The 19,120-nt window shown below is 38.5% G+C and overlaps 1 protein-coding gene and 1 long non-coding RNA gene across 4 annotated transcripts; one reads left to right on the top strand and one right to left on the bottom strand.

Moving 5' to 3' along the window:
- Window positions 1–802: 802 nt before the first annotated feature.
- Window positions 803–9,554, top strand: GGT4 (gamma-glutamyl transpeptidase 4). 3 transcript variants are annotated; one of them, XM_077380007.1, is made up of 7 exons: window positions 803–955; window positions 4,055–4,398; window positions 6,932–7,450; window positions 7,683–7,918; window positions 8,312–8,576; window positions 8,872–9,009; window positions 9,140–9,554. In XM_077380007.1, exons 1-7 carry the CDS (start codon window positions 847–849, stop codon window positions 9,413–9,415), a joined length of 1,887 nt encoding a protein of 628 aa, XP_077236122.1. In that variant the 5' UTR covers window positions 803–846; the 3' UTR covers window positions 9,416–9,554. The 3 variants fall into 3 exon arrangements, with proteins under 3 accessions (XP_077236122.1, XP_077236120.1, XP_077236123.1); XM_077380005.1 differs by having other exon boundaries at window positions 4,052–4,398; XM_077380008.1 differs by lacking the exon at window positions 803–955 and having other exon boundaries at window positions 4,259–4,398; window positions 6,904–7,450.
- A 1,707-nt stretch (window positions 9,555–11,261) lies between these two features.
- Window positions 11,262–12,442, bottom strand: LOC143877784 (uncharacterized). Its single transcript, XR_013250778.1, has 2 exons — window positions 12,243–12,442; window positions 11,262–11,944 (listed from the first exon to the last, which is right to left on the bottom strand). It is a non-coding gene; the product is annotated as an uncharacterized LOC143877784 (long non-coding RNA).
- Window positions 12,443–19,120: the final 6,678 nt, after the last annotated feature.

The raw sequence follows: 19,120 nt of genomic DNA, 5'->3' as shown, positions 1-19,120 counted from the left end.
AAATGGCCGTGCAGCCCGTGCCTTGAAAATCATCTACATAAGATGATCCTAACCCTCCGATCAATTGAGGGTCTGTGCATTATAGATACCTCATTAGATCGGATGGTTAGGATCATTTCTGAAGAATATTTTTGCAGCACGGCCTTGTTATGTGGGGCCCAACAAATGATGGTTAGTGCGACGAAAATGTGGACCCTAGTGTATTTTTTTAAAATACGTGTACGTATGTGGGGACACCATTAACATGCTCGCAATAGTCAACAAGAAAATCGGTAAAGGAGATTTTTTAGGATGTAACCGTGGAAGCCCATAAAGTCCCTTATTTGTAAGTATGTAGGGCCCACACCATAGGCTGATCAAACCATCCATTTCATTGGCCACCGCATAAATAGGTTGTGGAAACCTCTAAAGAAGGTTAGGATGATTATCTAAAAAGAAACCTCGACAGATCGGAGGGTTGGGATCATCCTATGGAAATGATTTTTGGGGCATAACCTATGTAAGTTGTGACCCATCAAATGGACGGTTTGGATCATCCTATGGTGTGGGCCGTACAGTACTTTTTTTTGTTGAAAAGAATATTGTACCATACGGGCTTAAACCATATTAAAACTCTCGGTAAAGTTTAGAGTGTCATTATCAAACAGTGGACCATGAATATCATTTCTGTACTAAAATCACTAAATCAGTGTCAGTAGTTATTTACAAAATTACCAAATAGATACTTCCGTAATTTCATCCAAAATCGAGGGTATTTCCATTACCATGCATTTTTATATTCCCAGGTAGATCCGTATCTCTTATCTCTCCTCAGCCCCTTGTGTTTTTTGCCTTCTTCGTCTTTCAATGGCGCAAGGAAGACTCGGAGACCCGCTTCTGAGCTATCCTGGGCCGAACAGGAACAATTCACGCAGACGGATTATAAGGATTTCGATTGTAGTCCTAGCGATTATAGGTTCGTAATTCTCTCTTTTCCCAATTTTTATCCCTTCATGTTATATTACTCACACCGATCCATCTTCTCATACCTCGATTTTTGATTTCCTGATTCTGTGTATTTTCTTCTTATTTTCCTTTCTATATTTGATCATGTTGTTTTGCTTACATAAATTCCTCTCTTTTTATTTGGATTTTCTCATGACTTGAGATTAATAAAGTAATTTCGTTTTAACTTTCTGAAATTAAAAGAAAAACAAAAAACAAAAATAAAAGATCTCTCCAACTTCACAGGAATTATCTCTGCAACTGTATGCTTTTTTTAAGTTCGTGAAAACCCAAGTAACTTATATTAGCAGCCCCTCTTTTTTATCTTGGCAACCCTCTTCTTTATTTTAAAGTTGAAACTTCTCTTATTGGCTGCTACAATTCCTTCCGAGATAAAGTCTGAAATAAGAACATGGTTCCGCGGGGTTGCAAATATCAAAATCAAACTAGCTTTTTCCAACGAATAAACCTCTCTGACAAAAAAAAAATCTTGAAAAAAAAAAAAAAAAAAACACCTATTGTAATTTTCGATAGCATATAGGGTCGAGCTGTCCAAGTTCTTGTCGTCTTTTGGTAAATTTATTTTTAGGGAAAAATACACTTAGACCCTGTGGTTTCTGACACATTCAACTTAACCCCTAATGTTTACAAAGTTACAAGTAGACGCCCTGGGGTTTCAATTTGTGTAAGGTAGACTCCTCAGTTGACGGTTCCTCCACAGATTGAAGGGTTAGGATGATCCTATAGAGCTAAATTTTTTGGGCACACCCTATCTATATCAGGGCCATCAAATGAACGCTTTCGATCATCCAAACAATGTACTCACATTGTTTGGATGATCGAAAGCGTTCATTTGATGGGCACTGACATAGATAGGGTGTGCCCAAAAAATCAGCTCCATAGGATCATCCTAACCCTTCAATCTGTGGACGAACCATACTACCAAAAACACAGTGGGCTCACATTGTTTGGATGATCGAAAGCGTTCATTTGATGTTCCTGGCATAGGCATAGATAGGGTGTGCCCAAAAAATCAGCTCCATAGGATCATCCTAACCCTTCAATCATGGACGAACCGTATAACCTTTTATACATGAAGAGTTAAGTTGAATGTGTCAGAAACCAGAGCGGTCTAAGTGTATTTTTCCCTATTTTTATTGAACCGGAGGAAGTAAAAAATTTCGGAATCTATTCGGAAAATGAGTCCAATTGATTAAGCACTTGTCGCACAAGGTAGATATTTTTATTGAGCACGAGGAGGTAAAATATTTGGGGATTCTGTACAGAAAATGTGGCTAAGCAGATGAAACGTGAGTTTGGGTGCGTACCGAAGGTGGGACCCGATTTCTTTGCGGCTTATCTGGGGGTGTAAAAACAATAAGTAAATAAAGGGATTGCTAGCGTCCATTGCAGAAGGCATTTCGGGCATGGCCTGTTGCACGTGAGAGCAGCCACAGAGGCTCACTTTTCAACAGATTTTGTCTTCATTCATAAGGTGGCTGCTCTCACATGCAACGGGCAATCCCCGAAATGTCTTTTGTGATGGACGCCACCAACTCCCATAAATAAAATATTTTTTGTGCACTCGTAATTATACGAGAGATTTGCTTGGGATCATTGCAGAAGGGATTTCCCCTGTTGCATGAGAGAGCAGCAACATATGCTCAGCTTTTGTCTTATTCATTTAATTCATCATGTGTGGTTACTCTCTCGTGCAACAGCCGGGCGTGAAATGCCTTTTGCAATTGTCCCTAGCAAATCCCATATGACAATAATATAATATTTGTGTATCCTGATTGTAATTGAATTAATTAAATATTTTTTATAAATAAATAAGTTAATAAAATAGGCTACTGATGTTGGCACTGCCCTGTTTTAACAGTTGCACAATCCCAACTTGTGTTTTCTTTTTTAAAGAGTTGGCAAAGGTTATTACCACTCTAAAAAAAAACTCTCAGAAGCCAATTGAAGAAAAAGAAAAGACAAATTGAGTTTGTGCAATTATTAAAACATGGTGGTTCCAATATCAGTAGATGATCATCCGTTGTTTCCTGGTTTTAGAAATCTCGGGACAGGGAGAGATTTTTAAAACCTGAATTTCTTACTTAAAATCTAGGATAATGGATTGTAAAATCTAGAATTTTACACCGTTTTCAAACTAAAACCTGGATTCTAAAATCCACGAAGCCCGTAGAAGATCTCTCATATTTGAAAAAGGAAGATGATTTTTTCGCACCCCCTGTGGGATAAATCGCACCCCTTTTAACGTGTTTTTGATGCCAAAAATCATTGAAGTCTGCCCACAATTCACGTTACAAGGGGTGCGTATTATCCTACAAAGGGTGCTGAAAAATCATCTCCCTTGAAAAAATTCCACATTTTGCAAATTAAATGCTTTAATTAAAACTGAATTTGACGAAGAATTCATCAAATTCTAATATATTGTTTGTAAGTCTAGTGAAAAATTGCAAAATAATTGGAAAATATATGGTAGTAAAATTGAAATAGCAACCAAATACATAAAACACATGCACTTAACCTCCAATACATGCCTTAATTGCCTTTGATGCGTCTTATTTAGGAAAATTAGTGGGATATTATAGATACGGGAATTGCTAGCGTCCATCGCAAAGGGCATTTCGTGGCTGGTATGTCGCAATTCAGACCACCCATGAGGTAGCTGGTCTGACATGCAACATGCAACATACCAGCTGAGAAATGCCTTTTGCGATGGACCCTAGCAAATACATGTGGTTTGAATAGAAAAACACATTTCCCAATTTTTTCGAATTGTTGTCTCGAGGAATTATTTCCGAATCCAAACTTTGCTACAAGCTATTGAATACCATATATATATATATATATATATATATATATATATATATATATATATATATGTAAGTTTCTTTGTACATATTAAAAACCTTACCTTTTCTAAGCTGTAGGTCAATTTTATCGTTTTAGTAAACTTGGATGGCCCTAGAGGTTATTTAAAACTCACGTTATAAATGCCAACTTTTCTTTATGTGTTAATAATCTTGGCGTCTGAAGGTGTTAAATTTTGCAGCAGCAGTGCTCCTAGTCGTGGGCTACAACTCGGCCGGGCAATGGGGGCGGAAGGAGGTAGAGAAGAGAGAGGAGAGGAAGAGCAAGGGCAATGACGAAGTTGTGGAAGCAGAGCATGGCGTGGTGGCGGCCGATGATGGGCGGTGCTCGGACGTGGGTGCTTCCATGTTGAAAAATGGTGGGCATGCGGTAGACGCGGGCGTAGCCACAGCACTGTGTCTCGGCGTGGTCAACCCAATGTCGAGTGGGATCGGTGGGGGCGGTTTCATGGTCGTCCGATCATCTTCGGCTGGATCCAAGCCCCAGGCTTTCGACTTCAGGGAGACTGCTCCTCTGGCTGCTTCTCAGGTATTACTACCACTCCTCTCTTATTTTAACATCGGTAGAGCACGACCTTTGGATGATGGGGCTTTGCTTTGGGCTCCCTGTATCCCTTAAACCAAGTTATCAACTAATATTGTAACATAAGATAAAGAGATGCTTCCGTAGAGCTAGCGTACGACCTTTGGATATGAGATAAGTATCAGCAGCCAATTAAAAAAGAAAAGACAGAAGGTATGTTCGTCTTGTTATATAAAATGTTGGTAGTGATGATATCAATAACCTATAAAAATAATAAAAATATATGACAGAGACTTAGGCCGAGTTTGTAATGGTTTTTATTTTTTTTTGGTTTGAAATGGTTCCTCGGGTACTTTACAAATAAGTTGTCCTTAAAACAAGGCTACTGATATTGTCACTACTATGTTTTAATAATTGCACAAACTCAGCTTGTCTTTTCTTCTTTAAATGGCTTCTGAGAGCGTTTGGGAAACTTTAATAATCTTTGACAGCTGTCTAAATAATAAAAGACAAGATGAATTAGTGCAATTATCAAAACATGGTAGTGCCAATATCGGTAGGTTAAATAAATTTTGAATCTTATCTTTGAAATTCATAAAATTACGAACAGCTCCATTTGACATTCCTCATTCTCCCTTTGCAACAATTTCTCCATATCATTCCTCTTAATTTTTTTCGTCATTCATTCATGAATTTTGCTCTGAGTTAGATCGAAAATTTGCAAACATTTTTATTAGATGTTATGTGGCAAGAGTTCATGTATTTTCTTAAGAATAATATGCTCAATGGCAGATCTCATATATTTTCAGCGAGTCCAATCTTGTGGCGGGTTGGTTCCCGAATCAGGGTGCTACCTTGAGCACCTCCATGAAATTACATACCCCTCCAATCTCTATCAGTTATCTTCTTGTACATGACACTAATGAAGTGACCCAATATAGATTCTCAATCTTGGCTTCTCGTCCTCTGTTGTAATTTTTAAGCTTTTGCTCCCCTGTTAGGCCTTGGCCTCAACTCCTTGTTGTATTTTTTGTTTCTCAATGTCTTGCTTAGCTAACAAAAAAAAAATGTTAGCAGGCAAAGTACAAGTGAAAACCATTTGTTCACTTACCTAAACCATTAAGCTATATCCCACTTCGGATGAGCCATGCCCTCAAAATTTAGCACATTAAACGGTCTGAACCATCTGACTTCTGTCTGGAGTTAGAAATCATTGAGTTGGTGGCCCACTTGTACTTTTGCTTGTTAATTTATTTCAAAGGAAGTACATGCTTACTTCCATATAACATTTTCCTTATTTACGGCATTTATCTTTTTTTGGTTTGTAAGCTGGGATTGAAACTCTAATCTCAAGGTTGAAGAATACAGCCTAGTTTTCAGTTTTTACGTCATTTAAGGAAAATGATGTTATTAATGATGCAGCCTCAAGTCATGAGAGAGATTTGATGATGTGAATTTCCCAATCTTGTGAAACATTAAGTTTTAATGTCCTATTTTGTATTTAAGAAAAAATTATTTTCTTTCATACTAAAACTGCCTTGTTATTAAAGGACTAACCCATGATAATCATTTGCTGTAGGAATAAAGAAATCATATTAATTTAACATAGCTTTTTAGTCATTTAAATCTGAAGTAAAACATATCTCAAAATTTGATTTATGTACGACTGTAGAACTTTTAGTTTTGAAAGCGCCTATTTATCATGTAGAATTAGAAGACAAAATTTTAAACTATTCCCAATGTATTGCTATAATTCAAAATAAAACCATCAATATTTATTCCTCGAATCCAATCTATGCCTAAAAATGTCGTTATTGCTTGTTTTCAATTTTATACCAATGTGCTTTCATTGGTTGTATTAAAAGAATTTTGCATATTATACCACAATTCTTAATTTTAGTTCCTTGTCCGATGTTGTAGGATTTAAGTTACTTATTTTTGTAGATGATTTTGTGGGATTTAAGCTATTTTTGAAGATTAGTTGGGAACTTGAGAAATTTACCTCTACTTGTTCTGGTATAAATGTAAAAATAAGAACAAATTCTTAAGCAATTCTCGCTTAGAACTTTATTTGGTGAGTTCAACATTATATCCATATATACAAAAATGAAAGGGTGAGGCATTGTGCCTCTGATTTTTTCTTTAATCAAGTAGTACAATTATTTACATTGCAGAGGGATTTTGCTATAACTGCGTGCCCAATAATGATCGTCGGTATAATTTCTGAGGAAATGGGAAATCACTATGGTTAGAACTTTGTGAAAGTTCCTATTGAAATGCAGCCTTGCTTAGCATATAACATTGGTTCAGGTCTAAAGACAATACAGATATTTAAAATATCCACCTATGAAATATTTTCTACTTTCCAAATCAAACTGTCATTCTTGGGAAACTTTTTTTACAGTAGTCAATCCCCTGCAGTTCCAATTCTGCCTCTTTGCAAATATCTGTATCATTGTAAAGATCAGGGGATCTTTATTATAATGTTTGTTACTTCTCTTTTGCTTGTAGTGTGATTCTCTAATTGGTGAATGGGCAGAACATGTATGAAAAGAATCATGCATCGAAGGTCAGTGGTGTACTTTCAATGGGTGTCCCAGGGGAGATAGCAGGCCTTCATGCGGCTTGGGTGAGACATGGGAGGCGACCTTGGAGCACTCTTTTCCAACCTTCCATAAGACTAGCCAGGGATGGCTTTGAGGTCGCTCCATATCTGGCGTCGGCCATTAAGATATCCCAGAAGGAAATCATGGCCGACCCCGGCTTACGAACTGTGTTTGCACCAAATGGAAAGTTGCTGGAAACTGGTGACACTTGTTACAACCTTGAGTTGTCTCGTACTCTGGAGGCTGTTGCCGAGCAAGGGCTACAAGCTTTCTACAATGGAAGCATTGCTGAGAATTTGGTTAGGGATGTACAAAAATCTGGTGGGATTTTGACGATGGAGGACTTGCATCAGTATACTGTTGAAGTGAAAGATGCCATGGTTGTGGATGCCTTGGGCTACAGCATACTCGGAATGCCCCCTCCTTCTAGTGGGACTGCTGGTTTGGCTCTGGTGGGTGTTTCAAACAATTTATTGGATTAACTTTAATAAGTCTACAGTAAACATTGGATAGAATTCACCCACCGAATTTTCAAAGACTGGTTAAGTGCAGGGGTCTTATTCAAAATCAAAGGGTGAAGTTTGTCTAATTTTTATTAGTTAACTTATGAGACTGTACCATGACTTATATGACAGTTATTTATTACCAATATGCTTAATTCTCTCTAAACTTTGTCTTAACCAGGTTCTGAACATTTTAGAGAGCTATGGGACATCAGATGCTGCGAAGGGTTCAGTAGGTCTTCATCGCCTAGTTGAATCACTAAAGCACATGTTTGCCATTCGAATGAATTTAGGCGATCCGGATTTTGTAAATGTTACAGAGTACGTGTCGGATATGCTTTCCTTATCGTATGCACAGCAACTTCAGCAGAAGATACTCGACAACACAACATTTCCCGCCGACTATTATATGTCCAAGTAAGAAAGCTCGCACAACCTTTCTGATCTTTTTTGGGTCCTCCTGAATCTCGATTTAACCGTTTTAAGAGAAGTGATTTTGTGTGAAACACTCATAGCTTAACTCTGTCATGGTTGAAACTTATCACTGTTCTGTCTCACCCGAATGGTGATGGAAAGCTGGCCTTCTTTGATCCCACCACCTACTAAAAGTGGGGAGCATTTCCTCTCTCCATCCTATCTTTGATCAGATAGAAATGCCAGGGTGTTGGGACCAAGGTTTTAAATTTCGGTTTCGGTACCAATTTCAGACCCTATATACATATACAGATAGATATGCATATGCATATACATATACATATATATTGGATTGATATCCACACTCACCCTTACAATCGTTTACACTTTTATCAGATGGAGCCAACTAAGAGACCATGGAACCAGCCATTTTTGTATAGTTGATGCTGATCGAAATGCGTTATCAATGACAACTACTGTAAACTATTATTTTGGAGCAAAGGTTCTTTCACCTTCAACTGGTATCGTGCTCAACAACGAGATGAACGACTTCTCTACACCAACAGAAACATCCAAGGACAAACTTCCTCCTGCTCCTTCTAATTTTATTCGCCCGAACAAGAGACCCTTATCTTCCATGACCCCCATTATCATTCTCAAGGTATGTCACACTGATTGCATTCCATATACCTACCAATAAGAGATGAGATCAAATTATCTCTGTAGTCAGCACTAAGAACACCTATTACAAGATCTTTAGAAATTGAGCTACGGAATTGATGTGGTAAGACTCGACCTTTCTGTCCTAAAAACGAAATAAATCCCTTCTGACTGCAGCTTCAGACCTTCAGGACACCTATGAGAAGGCATCTATTTTTTTTTTCTCAGCGAGACCAGTCTAACCATATTATTCCTCATACTATGTGAATTTAACACATGAAATCAATGTGTTGCAGGACAATCAGCTCGCTGGGGTTATCGGCGGCAGCGGTGGTCTTTTCATAATTCCGGCAGTCATTCAAGTCTTTCTGAATCATTTTATCTTAGGCATGGAACCTCTCGCTGCTGTTCAACATCCAAGAGTTTATCACGAGGTTCTTATATTTTAATCACAACAAGTTTTAGTATTCCCAAGTGTTCTATTGATACAAAAGATGCAGCCATAAGTTCCTTACTATCTAAAAACTGATGCAACATCCTTACTTGCTCAATTGAAAATTGCAGCTAATACCAAATGTTGTGTTATACGAGAACTGGACGGTGATCGACGGTGATCATATTGAGCTCTCGCAGGATTCGAAGCTGTTCTTGAAGGAAAGGGGACATCTTTTGAGTGCTCAGGCAAGTGGAGCTATATGCCAGCTTGTTGTGCATAACATTCAAAGCCCAACAAACATGGAAGTAAAACATAGTCCATCTGACCCTGATAACAGAGTCTTCCATGGAATGCTTACTGCGGTGAGCGACCCAAGAAAAGATGGACGACCGGCCGGTATATGACTTGTCAAGGCTTTTGTTTAGTAATTCTTATTTGACAAAAAATATTTTGAATGGCCATTTTACGGCATGGCCGAGAACACCGCGTGTATAATTGATGATCTTAGCCCTTTAATCAACAGATTGAAAAAAATTCTTAGGATTTGGACTAGAAACTATGATTGTTTGCATTCCATGAACTCGGAGGCAGGATATTTGTTCAGAATGGGCCATCCAGAAACCAGCTCTCCCGGTGATGGACCATCATATTAGCAGTCTTGTTGACACAGTGGCCCAAACTAAGTATAATTGTACCGCATATAAGTTGGTAATGCTATTTTCAACCCCTTAAAATTGCAATTTACAGAGTTAATTTGATTAATAGGATTTTGTATGAGTACATTTTGCATCTCGAGCAAAATACACTTTGTAGGTGTGGAAATACCAGTTTTGGGGGTGGAGAGTGCACTTTCCCATCTCTCATGAAGATGAGCTTTTTCTTATCATGATTAAGAGAAAGAAACATGAATTAACAAACTGATTCGTGCATACACCCTTTCAGTTCATATCCGGTATAAGATCTCCTTTGGTAGAGCATGAAATTACTTCAAATCTACTTGTACCGATTCCTTGATGCACAAAAATGAGAGGTGATTTGAGGTTGGTAACTTGGGATAAAACTGTCTCTTCTGGTCTGATGATATGGAGACTTTAGAACCGAAGTTCTAAGGGAAACAAATGAATTGTAGAGGTCTGAAATAATTTTCAAATTTGTATCTTAGATTACTGATAGAATACATGGTTTGATAACTTTTCGTTAGTTCAAAATCAAAGTCGTGTTCAATACCGCAATCTGAAAATGAGTGGTTTGAGGATTAAAGGAGGATGGGACGTGTCATAGGATGTATTTTTTTTGAATGGCAAGGAATTATATTAAGAGAAAATAACACAGGGAGAACCCTGGCTATCAAGATGATCAAATACAAATATGAAACATAGGGCGAAAAAATCAAGTACAATACAATAACCGTTCACGGGGGTAAAGAATCAAAGGTTTCCAACTCCAACCTTGAAGCACCCTCCCTAGCTAGCCGATCTTCTTACATAGCAAAAAGAAATTGGTGAACCTGCCACTCGATCCAAGATCTCATCAATCCAATGTTCAAACCACCTAGGCTGGGTGGGCTACCCTTCAGCCATTTTATAACATTTAGGGAGTCACCGTCCACTATGAACGTAGCACTGTATGTGGTTCTGTTTTGTTCTTAAGAATTCGTTTTTAAAAATTCTTGTTATTGGATTTAATTTTGAGTTGTCAATGGTGATGGACTTTAATAGCCTTGAAGCTCAAATACCATGCTAAGAAAGACTAAATCCAACACTACGACTTTCTCGGAATAGTAAATAGAAAGCATGTAAACGATTGATCTTTCAAGGTTGTAGACTCAAGAATGTTGTTCGATGAAAGATGATCTCCCCTTAAATATCCTAGAAGATCTTTATGACAAAAGGAAGAAGCCCCATGATAGCGGATCCAAAGAAACTCTCATTCCTCTGATGAATGATTGAAACATTAACTAGAAGTTTCAGAAGCACTTCTTGCACTTCTTCTATGTAAGAATTATATTTCATCAAAGCCACTATTATCATTCTATGGATATTGTTTATACTACCCTTATTTAATTTGAGTAGTCTGTATAGAAGTTAATTAATGTAAACGAAGACATAAATAGAAAGATTATCATTCCATGAATTCCCATTTCTGGTTTGCGTTCTCTCCTTGTTGTAAGAAGTTCGATGAGAGAGAGAGGAAAGATAATTTCACTCTCTTCTACAAAGTACATGTCATCCCAACTTTAATGATATAGAATGAGGAATAAGGCACTGAAGCTTTGACTCTTTGATGTATCATAAATACATGAAGAACTTGCAATTACAGCTTTACAAGAAAGAGAAGAATGTACTTGGCCTTGGTTTTGATGCTTTGCCATATCATAAATACATGAAGAACTTGCAATTGCAGCTTTACAAGAAAGAGAGGAAGAACTTGGTCTTGGTGGGCTAGTACTCTAGTACCAAATACATATGCTACAATGCCATGATCTTCAATTTGAGCAAACATTAAATTCACAAAAATAATCTTGGTGATCTACTATGAATCGCTTTCCTTTCCTACTCTGTCATGGTCTTTAGTTGGAGCATATGAAACAGTTCAATCCCACCATTACTCAAAATTGAGGCTGTGCTATCCCTTGGTAGAAGCAAACCATATAAATAAATACTTCAAATGTGATGCTTTGTTATCCCTTGGTAGAAGCAAACCATATAAATAAATAAATACTGCAAATGTGATGATTCATTGTTTTTTTCCCGGTTTTCGCTGATCCTCTAACTGCTTGTTATACTAATTGGTGCTAAGCCAAAATCCTTCAACCACTTTGAATTGATGGTGAAGGTCCGAGGTTGAGGCCTTGCAACCTCTAAACCTTGTCCTCATTCACGAAGACAAGGTACAATGTACTTCTTGCTCAAATGAGTGTTCCACTCGTAATTCTGTAAAAAGAAATTATATATAGGTTAGCGTTGTATAATGTAAATAATTATTATTCAAGTTTAAGAAGAATAAAAAAAGGGAAATGACGTTTCCAGCTATTTTTCCAGCATTTCCACACCATTTTGTTTGAATATTACTCAAAATAACTGCATTTCTGCCTCCTTTGTTTGTCTCTTCGCGAAAATGAAGTTATTTCCAATTTTAAAAAAAACAAGGAGGGGGGGGGGGGGATTTTTCTAGGAAAATGCAAATATATTTACAGGTATCCAAAGAGGAACCCACTTGCAGAAAGCTTACCTTGTATCTCAAGGTTATGATCTTAAAATATAAGATCTTCTCCTTTTCCTTCTCCTCTTCCTTCTTCTTCATTTTCGTGTGAAGAAGCACTAGCCTTGGGTAAAAGCTCATCATGATGGAGATTGCACATGTGTATTGTTTAACCCTGCATGTTTTAGGTTGGGGCTCTTGTATTTATATGCATGTGTTGGGCTGTTTCCTTAGTGATCTTCGTTGGATGGGGTGGTGGTGGGTGGCTCGTATTTATCGTGACCAACCACCGTTCTATCACGCACCCCACACCTCCTAACGTGTGAGGATGGGAAGACTTGGCAGTACTCCAAAGTAAAGCTTCCTAGTTTGTGAACTTTATTGAAGTGGGTCCCACTTGCTTTGATCTATGATTAATCAATGTCAACTTCTCATTGCCGTTGGATATTGATCCGAGGGATGATGAGGTTAATTATTTATTGAATTTGGGTATTGTATCACGTACATTTTAATTAAGCATAAATATTTAAGAGGGAGATATATAGACACACTTGTTTGAGACAATGTGATTGGGTTCACTCATGAGAGATCGATTAGTACGATCGGGACCGTTCATCTGGTGGTCCCATAGAAGATATAACATGAAATCACACTCGGCTGTGCAAGCCTAACCATCTACGTTTGCATGATGTTGATGAAAAATGGTTAACTTCGTTCAATTAGATTGTTTTTTGGGCTATTGAATGGTGGGTCCTATTGAATCAATGGTCTAGATCTTGTTGATATTATTGTGGGTGGGGCCAATCCTTGCATAATATTAATATATGATGAGGAACTGTTAAATAAAAAGGACCTTTAGTTACCCTCTCACCGACAATGACAATGATCCAAACCGTTCATCTATATGCCCCATCGTGGGTGTACCAATGGGACTGATTGTAGTTTCTTAGTGTTATCACTGCGGTCAAAACTTGAATATTTAAAAATAATCTAGATAAATTTCATAGATGATAACATAGATCTAAGGTTGGTTTAGGCAATGATTCTAGTTCTTGCAAAGCTGGAGAGGTTTGGGCAACCAAACTTTTGGTCGCTTTCCTCCACTCCCCCACGGCTCCGACTTATCTCCAAAACTCAAAAAGCGCCTCCTCTTCTTTACAACTGTCCTTCTCGATTTTGAACATTGAAGGCGATTTGTGGAGGTTTGAGTTGTGGTGGATGAATGTAACGTGTTACCTATTCACAAGTTAGGTGACACCTACAATGCACGTGGAAAGACCAAATGGCCAAGTTTAAGGCATTGGGCAATTTTTTTCTAAGGAAAGGAAAGACAAAATGGTGTTAGCGGGCCAAGATCCACTGCCAATCTACCACCGGTGAATACGGAAATGCCCAAGATCTTGCACTACAAGATGGAGAAAATCATGCCAACAAACCACAATCACCAAAAGGGAGCAAATCACAAGCAACCACAAGAAGACAATGTTATACGTGGTTGATCACAATGGGCTACTCTACGGACAAGACAACATTCAATCCACTATTTATAACCAAAATAGTGCAATGTTACATCTACCGATAAAACCCACCGATAAAACCCTTCTCCCCAATCTTCTATGTAGCCACAAAATAACCTCCAAGTTTTTATACCGAGTATATGGCAAAACCCTCATTCGAGAAGTAGTTGGAAAAACCTCCAACACAATGCTTGTGCTACAATAGACAAAATCCAATAGAGAAGACCAATGGAAGAAGAAGAACACATCTTGATAACCAAGAGGAGAAAAACCCCTTTTTGCTTCACCACAAAAAGCCTTCCAAGAGCCCAAGAGAACCCCTTTTTTTGCCCTTAACTTTCTCTTTAACCTTGAGTAGAAGAACTTTGCTTTTGCTTCACCACAAAAGTCCTCCTAGAGCCCCCAAGAGAAAACCCCTCTTGCCTTGCCCTAGCTTTCTCCTCAAAAAGATAACCTTGCTTTTGCTTCACCACAAAATCCTCCTAGGGCTCCCAAGAGAAAACCCGCTTGCCTTGCCCTAGCCTTTTTTTCTCTCCTCTCCACAATATTTTTCCTTCTTCTTCAAACCCTCTCTTTCACATACAAATCCTATATAAAGAGAGAAACACATCCCACTTAAAAGGCCCAACTGGGATCCACTCTAAGAATGAAATACAACCGGTGATTTTGTATCACCAACTCAACAAATGGCCATGTTAAAAAACCCACTTAAAATGACTTTTCCATGAAGGACAGCCCCCTCCCATGAATTAAATGAAGAAGACAAAATCGGCTTTAAAGTCTGCCTATTTGGTTGCTCTCTCGTGCAAAAGTCAGCCGGGAAATGACTTTCTGCGAAATTGCCTTGCAAATCCCCCATAATCAGAGGAATGATAAACTGAAAGATGCCGTTGCCAAACTCCATCTGCAAAGGCCCTCCTATATATAATATATTTGTCCTTCTCAAAAAAGTACAAAGTGCATTTATTATTCCTTTAATTTTATGGGATTTGCTAGTGTCCATCGCAGAAGGCTTTTCGCGGATGATTTGTTGCATCTGACAGCAGCCACCTCGATAATGAAGACAAAATCCCCTAAAAAGTGAACCTCGGTGGCTGTTGTCAAATGCAACAGACCATCCGCAAAATGCCTTCTGCGATGGACGCTAGCAAATCCCTAATTTTATAAGTTTTTGCTTCATTTTCATATATCTCCATGCCCTTAAAAAAGTGTAAACAAAGTATGGACCCACTGTAGTGATTTATTGAATTTTCCTTCTTTTTAAATTTCTTAGTATTTTGTGTATAAAAACCAACTAGTGGGCCAGTGTAGAAAGTTTAAAACAATGAGCGGTTGTTGCCACTTGATTGGGTGTTATTTTCCATAGCCGTGGCACATCTACAATTTGAGTCATTAGATCATGTGTTGTGTCACATGGATGGGTAAGTGAGAGTATTATATTGGGCTGTCTTAGGAGTTTTTATATGGTGTCCACAGGTTACATGTAAGTCCTTTTAAAAAAATATACAGTGGGCCCAATCCATTTGATGATTCAAATAAGGGAAGTGATATATACACCCCTTTTAATTACTTGGGACACCCAGCAGCAGTGTACGTGGCAATCAGCCCGATTGAATCTCCTGACATGAAGCACATCAGAACATATCTTCTGGTATGTCACTTCCCTTCAAATAATTCATTTGTTGGGCTCCAAAGTAAATAGGTTGGAGAATTTATACGGTGGCCGACCGTGAAAATTAAAAGGGCAAGGTGTCAAAATCTTGCCCCTTGGATTTTTGATCTAAGTGGGAAGTCTAAAAAAAGTGGTTTGACTAGATCAAAAATCAAGGGGCAGGGTATTGGCACCCTGCCCTTGTAATTTTCACAGTTGGGCTTCATATAAAAACTCAATAGGTTGTGCCGAGATGTCATCTACAAAGGATGATCCTTAACCTCCAATATGTAGAGGAATGGCATATTACATAAGCCTCTTCAGATCGAAGGTTTGGGATCAACATAAGGGGATGATTTTTGAAGGACAGCCTCTATACGTTGGGTCCAAATGAATGAAGAGTTTGGATCATCAAATGGAGTGGGCCCTATTCTATTTTTAAAAATACCAGTAAACTGGACTTGTTAGTAGTATAAATTAATGTTACCAAGGACGAGTTTTTATTAGGGGTGCAACTCGGGTCGGTTTGGGTTGGCCTCAACCCGAATCTGACCCGAGTAACCATTTACTCAACCGACCCGAGTTCCAACCCGAAGAGATTCGACCTGACCCAACCGGAGGAACCCTTTCTGCCAACCTGAACCGACCCTGCCCAAGTTCAGCCCTACCCAAACTGACCCAACCCAAGTTTTTAAGCTTACCAAAAAAATGATAAAAAATTCCGGCTTTCACTCGGGCCGGGTTGCCAAGCCCTCAATCCGAACCCGACTTCAACTCAACCCGGGTTGGGAAAACTTAACCCGAACCCAAACCTAAACTTGACCCGAAGCATACCCAACGCGACCCGACGTTTTTTTACGGGTTGACCCCAAAAGGTTCGGTTTGCCGAGTTGCACCCCGAGTTTTTATATGGTATCCCACGTATATGCATAGCGGGGCCTGCTGAATATCCAAACTATTCAATTTTTGGGCCCAAACATAAATAGCTTCTGCCCCGGACATCTTCTGCACATGATAATCTAACCCTCCAAGTTTTTGAGGTTTCTATAATTTTTCCTCTCACTACAGACCGGAGGGTTAGTATTATCCAATGTGGAAGATTTTCAGGGCACGGCCTATTTACATTGGGGCCCAGCGAATGAATGGTTTGGATCATCCTGTAGAGTGGGCCTTACTTATTGTTTATAATAATATGTGAATGTACATGGGATAACATATAAAAACTCATTAAGGATCGATGAAAGGCCTAATATTTTTGTTAAGATTGCAATAAGTGAGGATAGTTTGGCAATGAATATCTTAATAGGAGTGCAAAGTGGAATGAATGATTTTTTATTCGACTCGTACGCATCATGATAAGATGCAACGCCCATGTATTAGACATGAATAAAGAACGGACTTCGTGTAATAGTTTCAAGAAATTACGGATTTCGGGTACTTCTTAAAACAAGCATCAAACACAGGCGATTCTTAAAAAAATGGGTGGTAAAATGACCCCAATACCCTTTTGACATCAACGAAAACATCATTCAGCTTCCTTTTTCATTACTGCCCATTAAATTGGTGTGTTTCACAAGGCTTCTTTTGGTTCGTCTGAATGCGTATTTGAACCGACATAACTTTAGGTTCGTTTCTATCTTGGCCGTCGGAAATAACTAGAGACGGATGAATCCTTTTCCTTCTCCTCTTCCTTCTTCTTCATTTTCGTGTGAAGAAGCACTAGCCTTGGGTAAAAGCTCATCATGATGGAGATTGCACATGTGTATTGTTTAACCCTGCATGTTTTAGGTTGGGGCTCTTGTATTTATATGCATGTGTTGGGCTGTTTCCTTAGTGATCTTCGTTGGACGGGGTGGTGGTGGGTGGCTCGTATTTATCGTGACCAACCACCGTTCTATCACGCACCCCACACCTCCTAACGTGTGAGGATGGGAAGACTTGGCAGTACTCCAAAGTAAAGCTTCCTAGTTTGTGAACTTTATTGAAGTGGGTCCCACTTGCTTTGATCTATGATTAATCAATGTCAACTTCTCATTGCCGTTGGATATTGATCCGAGGGATGATGAGGTTAATTATTTATTGAATTTGGGTATTGTATCACGTACATTTTAATTAAGCATAAATATTTAAGAGGGAGATATATAGACACACTTGTTTGAGACAATGTGATTGGGTTCACTCATGAGAGATCGATTAGTACGATCGGGACCGTTCATCTGGTGGTCCCATAGAAGATATAACATGAAATCACACTCGGCTGTGCAAGCCTAACCATCTACGTTTGCATGATGTTGATGAAAAATGGTTAACTTCGTTCAATTAGATTGTTTTTTGGGCTATTGAATGGTGGGTCCTATTGAATCAATGGTCTAGATCTTGTTGATATTATTGTGGGTGGGGCCAATCCTTGCATAATATTAATATATGATGAGGAACTGTTAAATAAAAAGGACCTTTAGTTACCCTCTCACCGACAATGACAATGATCCAAACAGTTCATCTATATGCCCCATCGTGGGTGTACCAATGGGACTGATTGTAGTTTCTAAGTGTTATCACTGCGGTCAAAACTTGAATATTTAAAAATAATCTAGATAAATTTCATAGATGATCAACATACATCTAAGGTTGTTTTTGGCAATGATTCTTGTTCTTGCAGGATTAAGAATTGCCCAGAGTGACTCCACCAATCTTCATAAACCGAGTAGATATCTGATTCTCCCATGGTATTTTGACGGGATATGGAGAATAAGGCTCTGCGTGTCGTGTTTGTAGAACACGAGTTGCTTTTCTGTCTTTCTTCTCTCTTTTTTTCCCCTTTTTCTCAGTCTCTAGACTCTCTACATCGGAAAAAGTAGAGAATTATGGTGAGGAATAGTTGCATCCTTGGAAATATTCGATTTTCTTCCTCTGTGAATTGTCTTTGGCTTTTTGAAGTATATATCATCCCTTATACTTTTCTAATTAGCTTTTGCATTTCCTATTTCCTAAAATGATCTCAACAACCAATTTAAAATATGTAAATAGTTGAAACAAGCAAGTGGGAATATCATTTCCCAAAAGAAATTATTGAAAAAATATTTCATTGAAAATAAGTTCCATTGAAAAAAATGTTTCATCGCAGAGAAGTTCCATTGGTCCAGAAGGGTTGCAATCTTCTAGTTTAAAGGGAATATTTTCGATTTTGGGAAAAAAAGATCATGTAAATGAGTTAGAGACTCATTTTTTGGAAATGATTTCCGCACTCCACTTTTTTTATAAGATGCGCGAAAGCAACTTATCGTTTAGTATATAGAGGGCTTGTCGCTTTTAGTGGAACTCATTTTTTGTGGAACTCTCTCTCTCTCTCTCTCAACGAACAAAAGTGTGTCAATCGCATTTAGTATGCAAAGCGGGAGAGGTTTGGACAACCAAACTTTTGGTCGCTTTCCTCCACTCCCCCAAGGCTCCGACTTATGTTCAAAACTCAAAATGTAACGTGTTACCTTCTCACAAGTTAGGTGGCACCTACAATGCACGTGGAAAGACCAAATGGCCAAGTTTAAGGCATTCGGCAATTTTTTTCTAAGGAAAGACAAAATGGTGTTAGCGGACCAAGATCCACTGCGAATCTACCACCGGCGAATACGGAAATGCCCAAGATCTTGTACTACAAGATGGAGAAAATCATGCCAACAAACCACTACCACCAAAAGGGAGCATATCACAAGTAACTACAAGAAGACAATGTTATACGTGGT

This window comes from Tasmannia lanceolata, unplaced genomic scaffold (assembly GCF_043159265.1).
Source record: "Tasmannia lanceolata isolate RefF3 unplaced genomic scaffold, GAP_Taslan_0.1 ptg000005l, whole genome shotgun sequence".
Taxonomy (NCBI): Eukaryota; Viridiplantae; Streptophyta; class Magnoliopsida; order Canellales; family Winteraceae; genus Tasmannia; species Tasmannia lanceolata.
This window is presented reverse-complemented; position numbering and strand designations above follow the sequence as displayed.

Excerpts from the sequence above, each read along its gene's own strand:
- GGT4 (XM_077380005.1), top strand. The coding sequence starts at position 847 with ATGGCGCAAGGAAGACTCGGAGACCCGCTTCTGAGCTATCCTGGGCCG. Across the intron at positions 4,399-6,931 it reads CTCCTCTGGCTGCTTCTCAG|AACATGTATGAAAAGAATCA; the intron begins GTATTACTACCA and ends GTGAATGGGCAG. Across the intron at positions 7,919-8,311 it reads GCCGACTATTATATGTCCAA|ATGGAGCCAACTAAGAGACC; the intron begins GTAAGAAAGCTC and ends CACTTTTATCAG.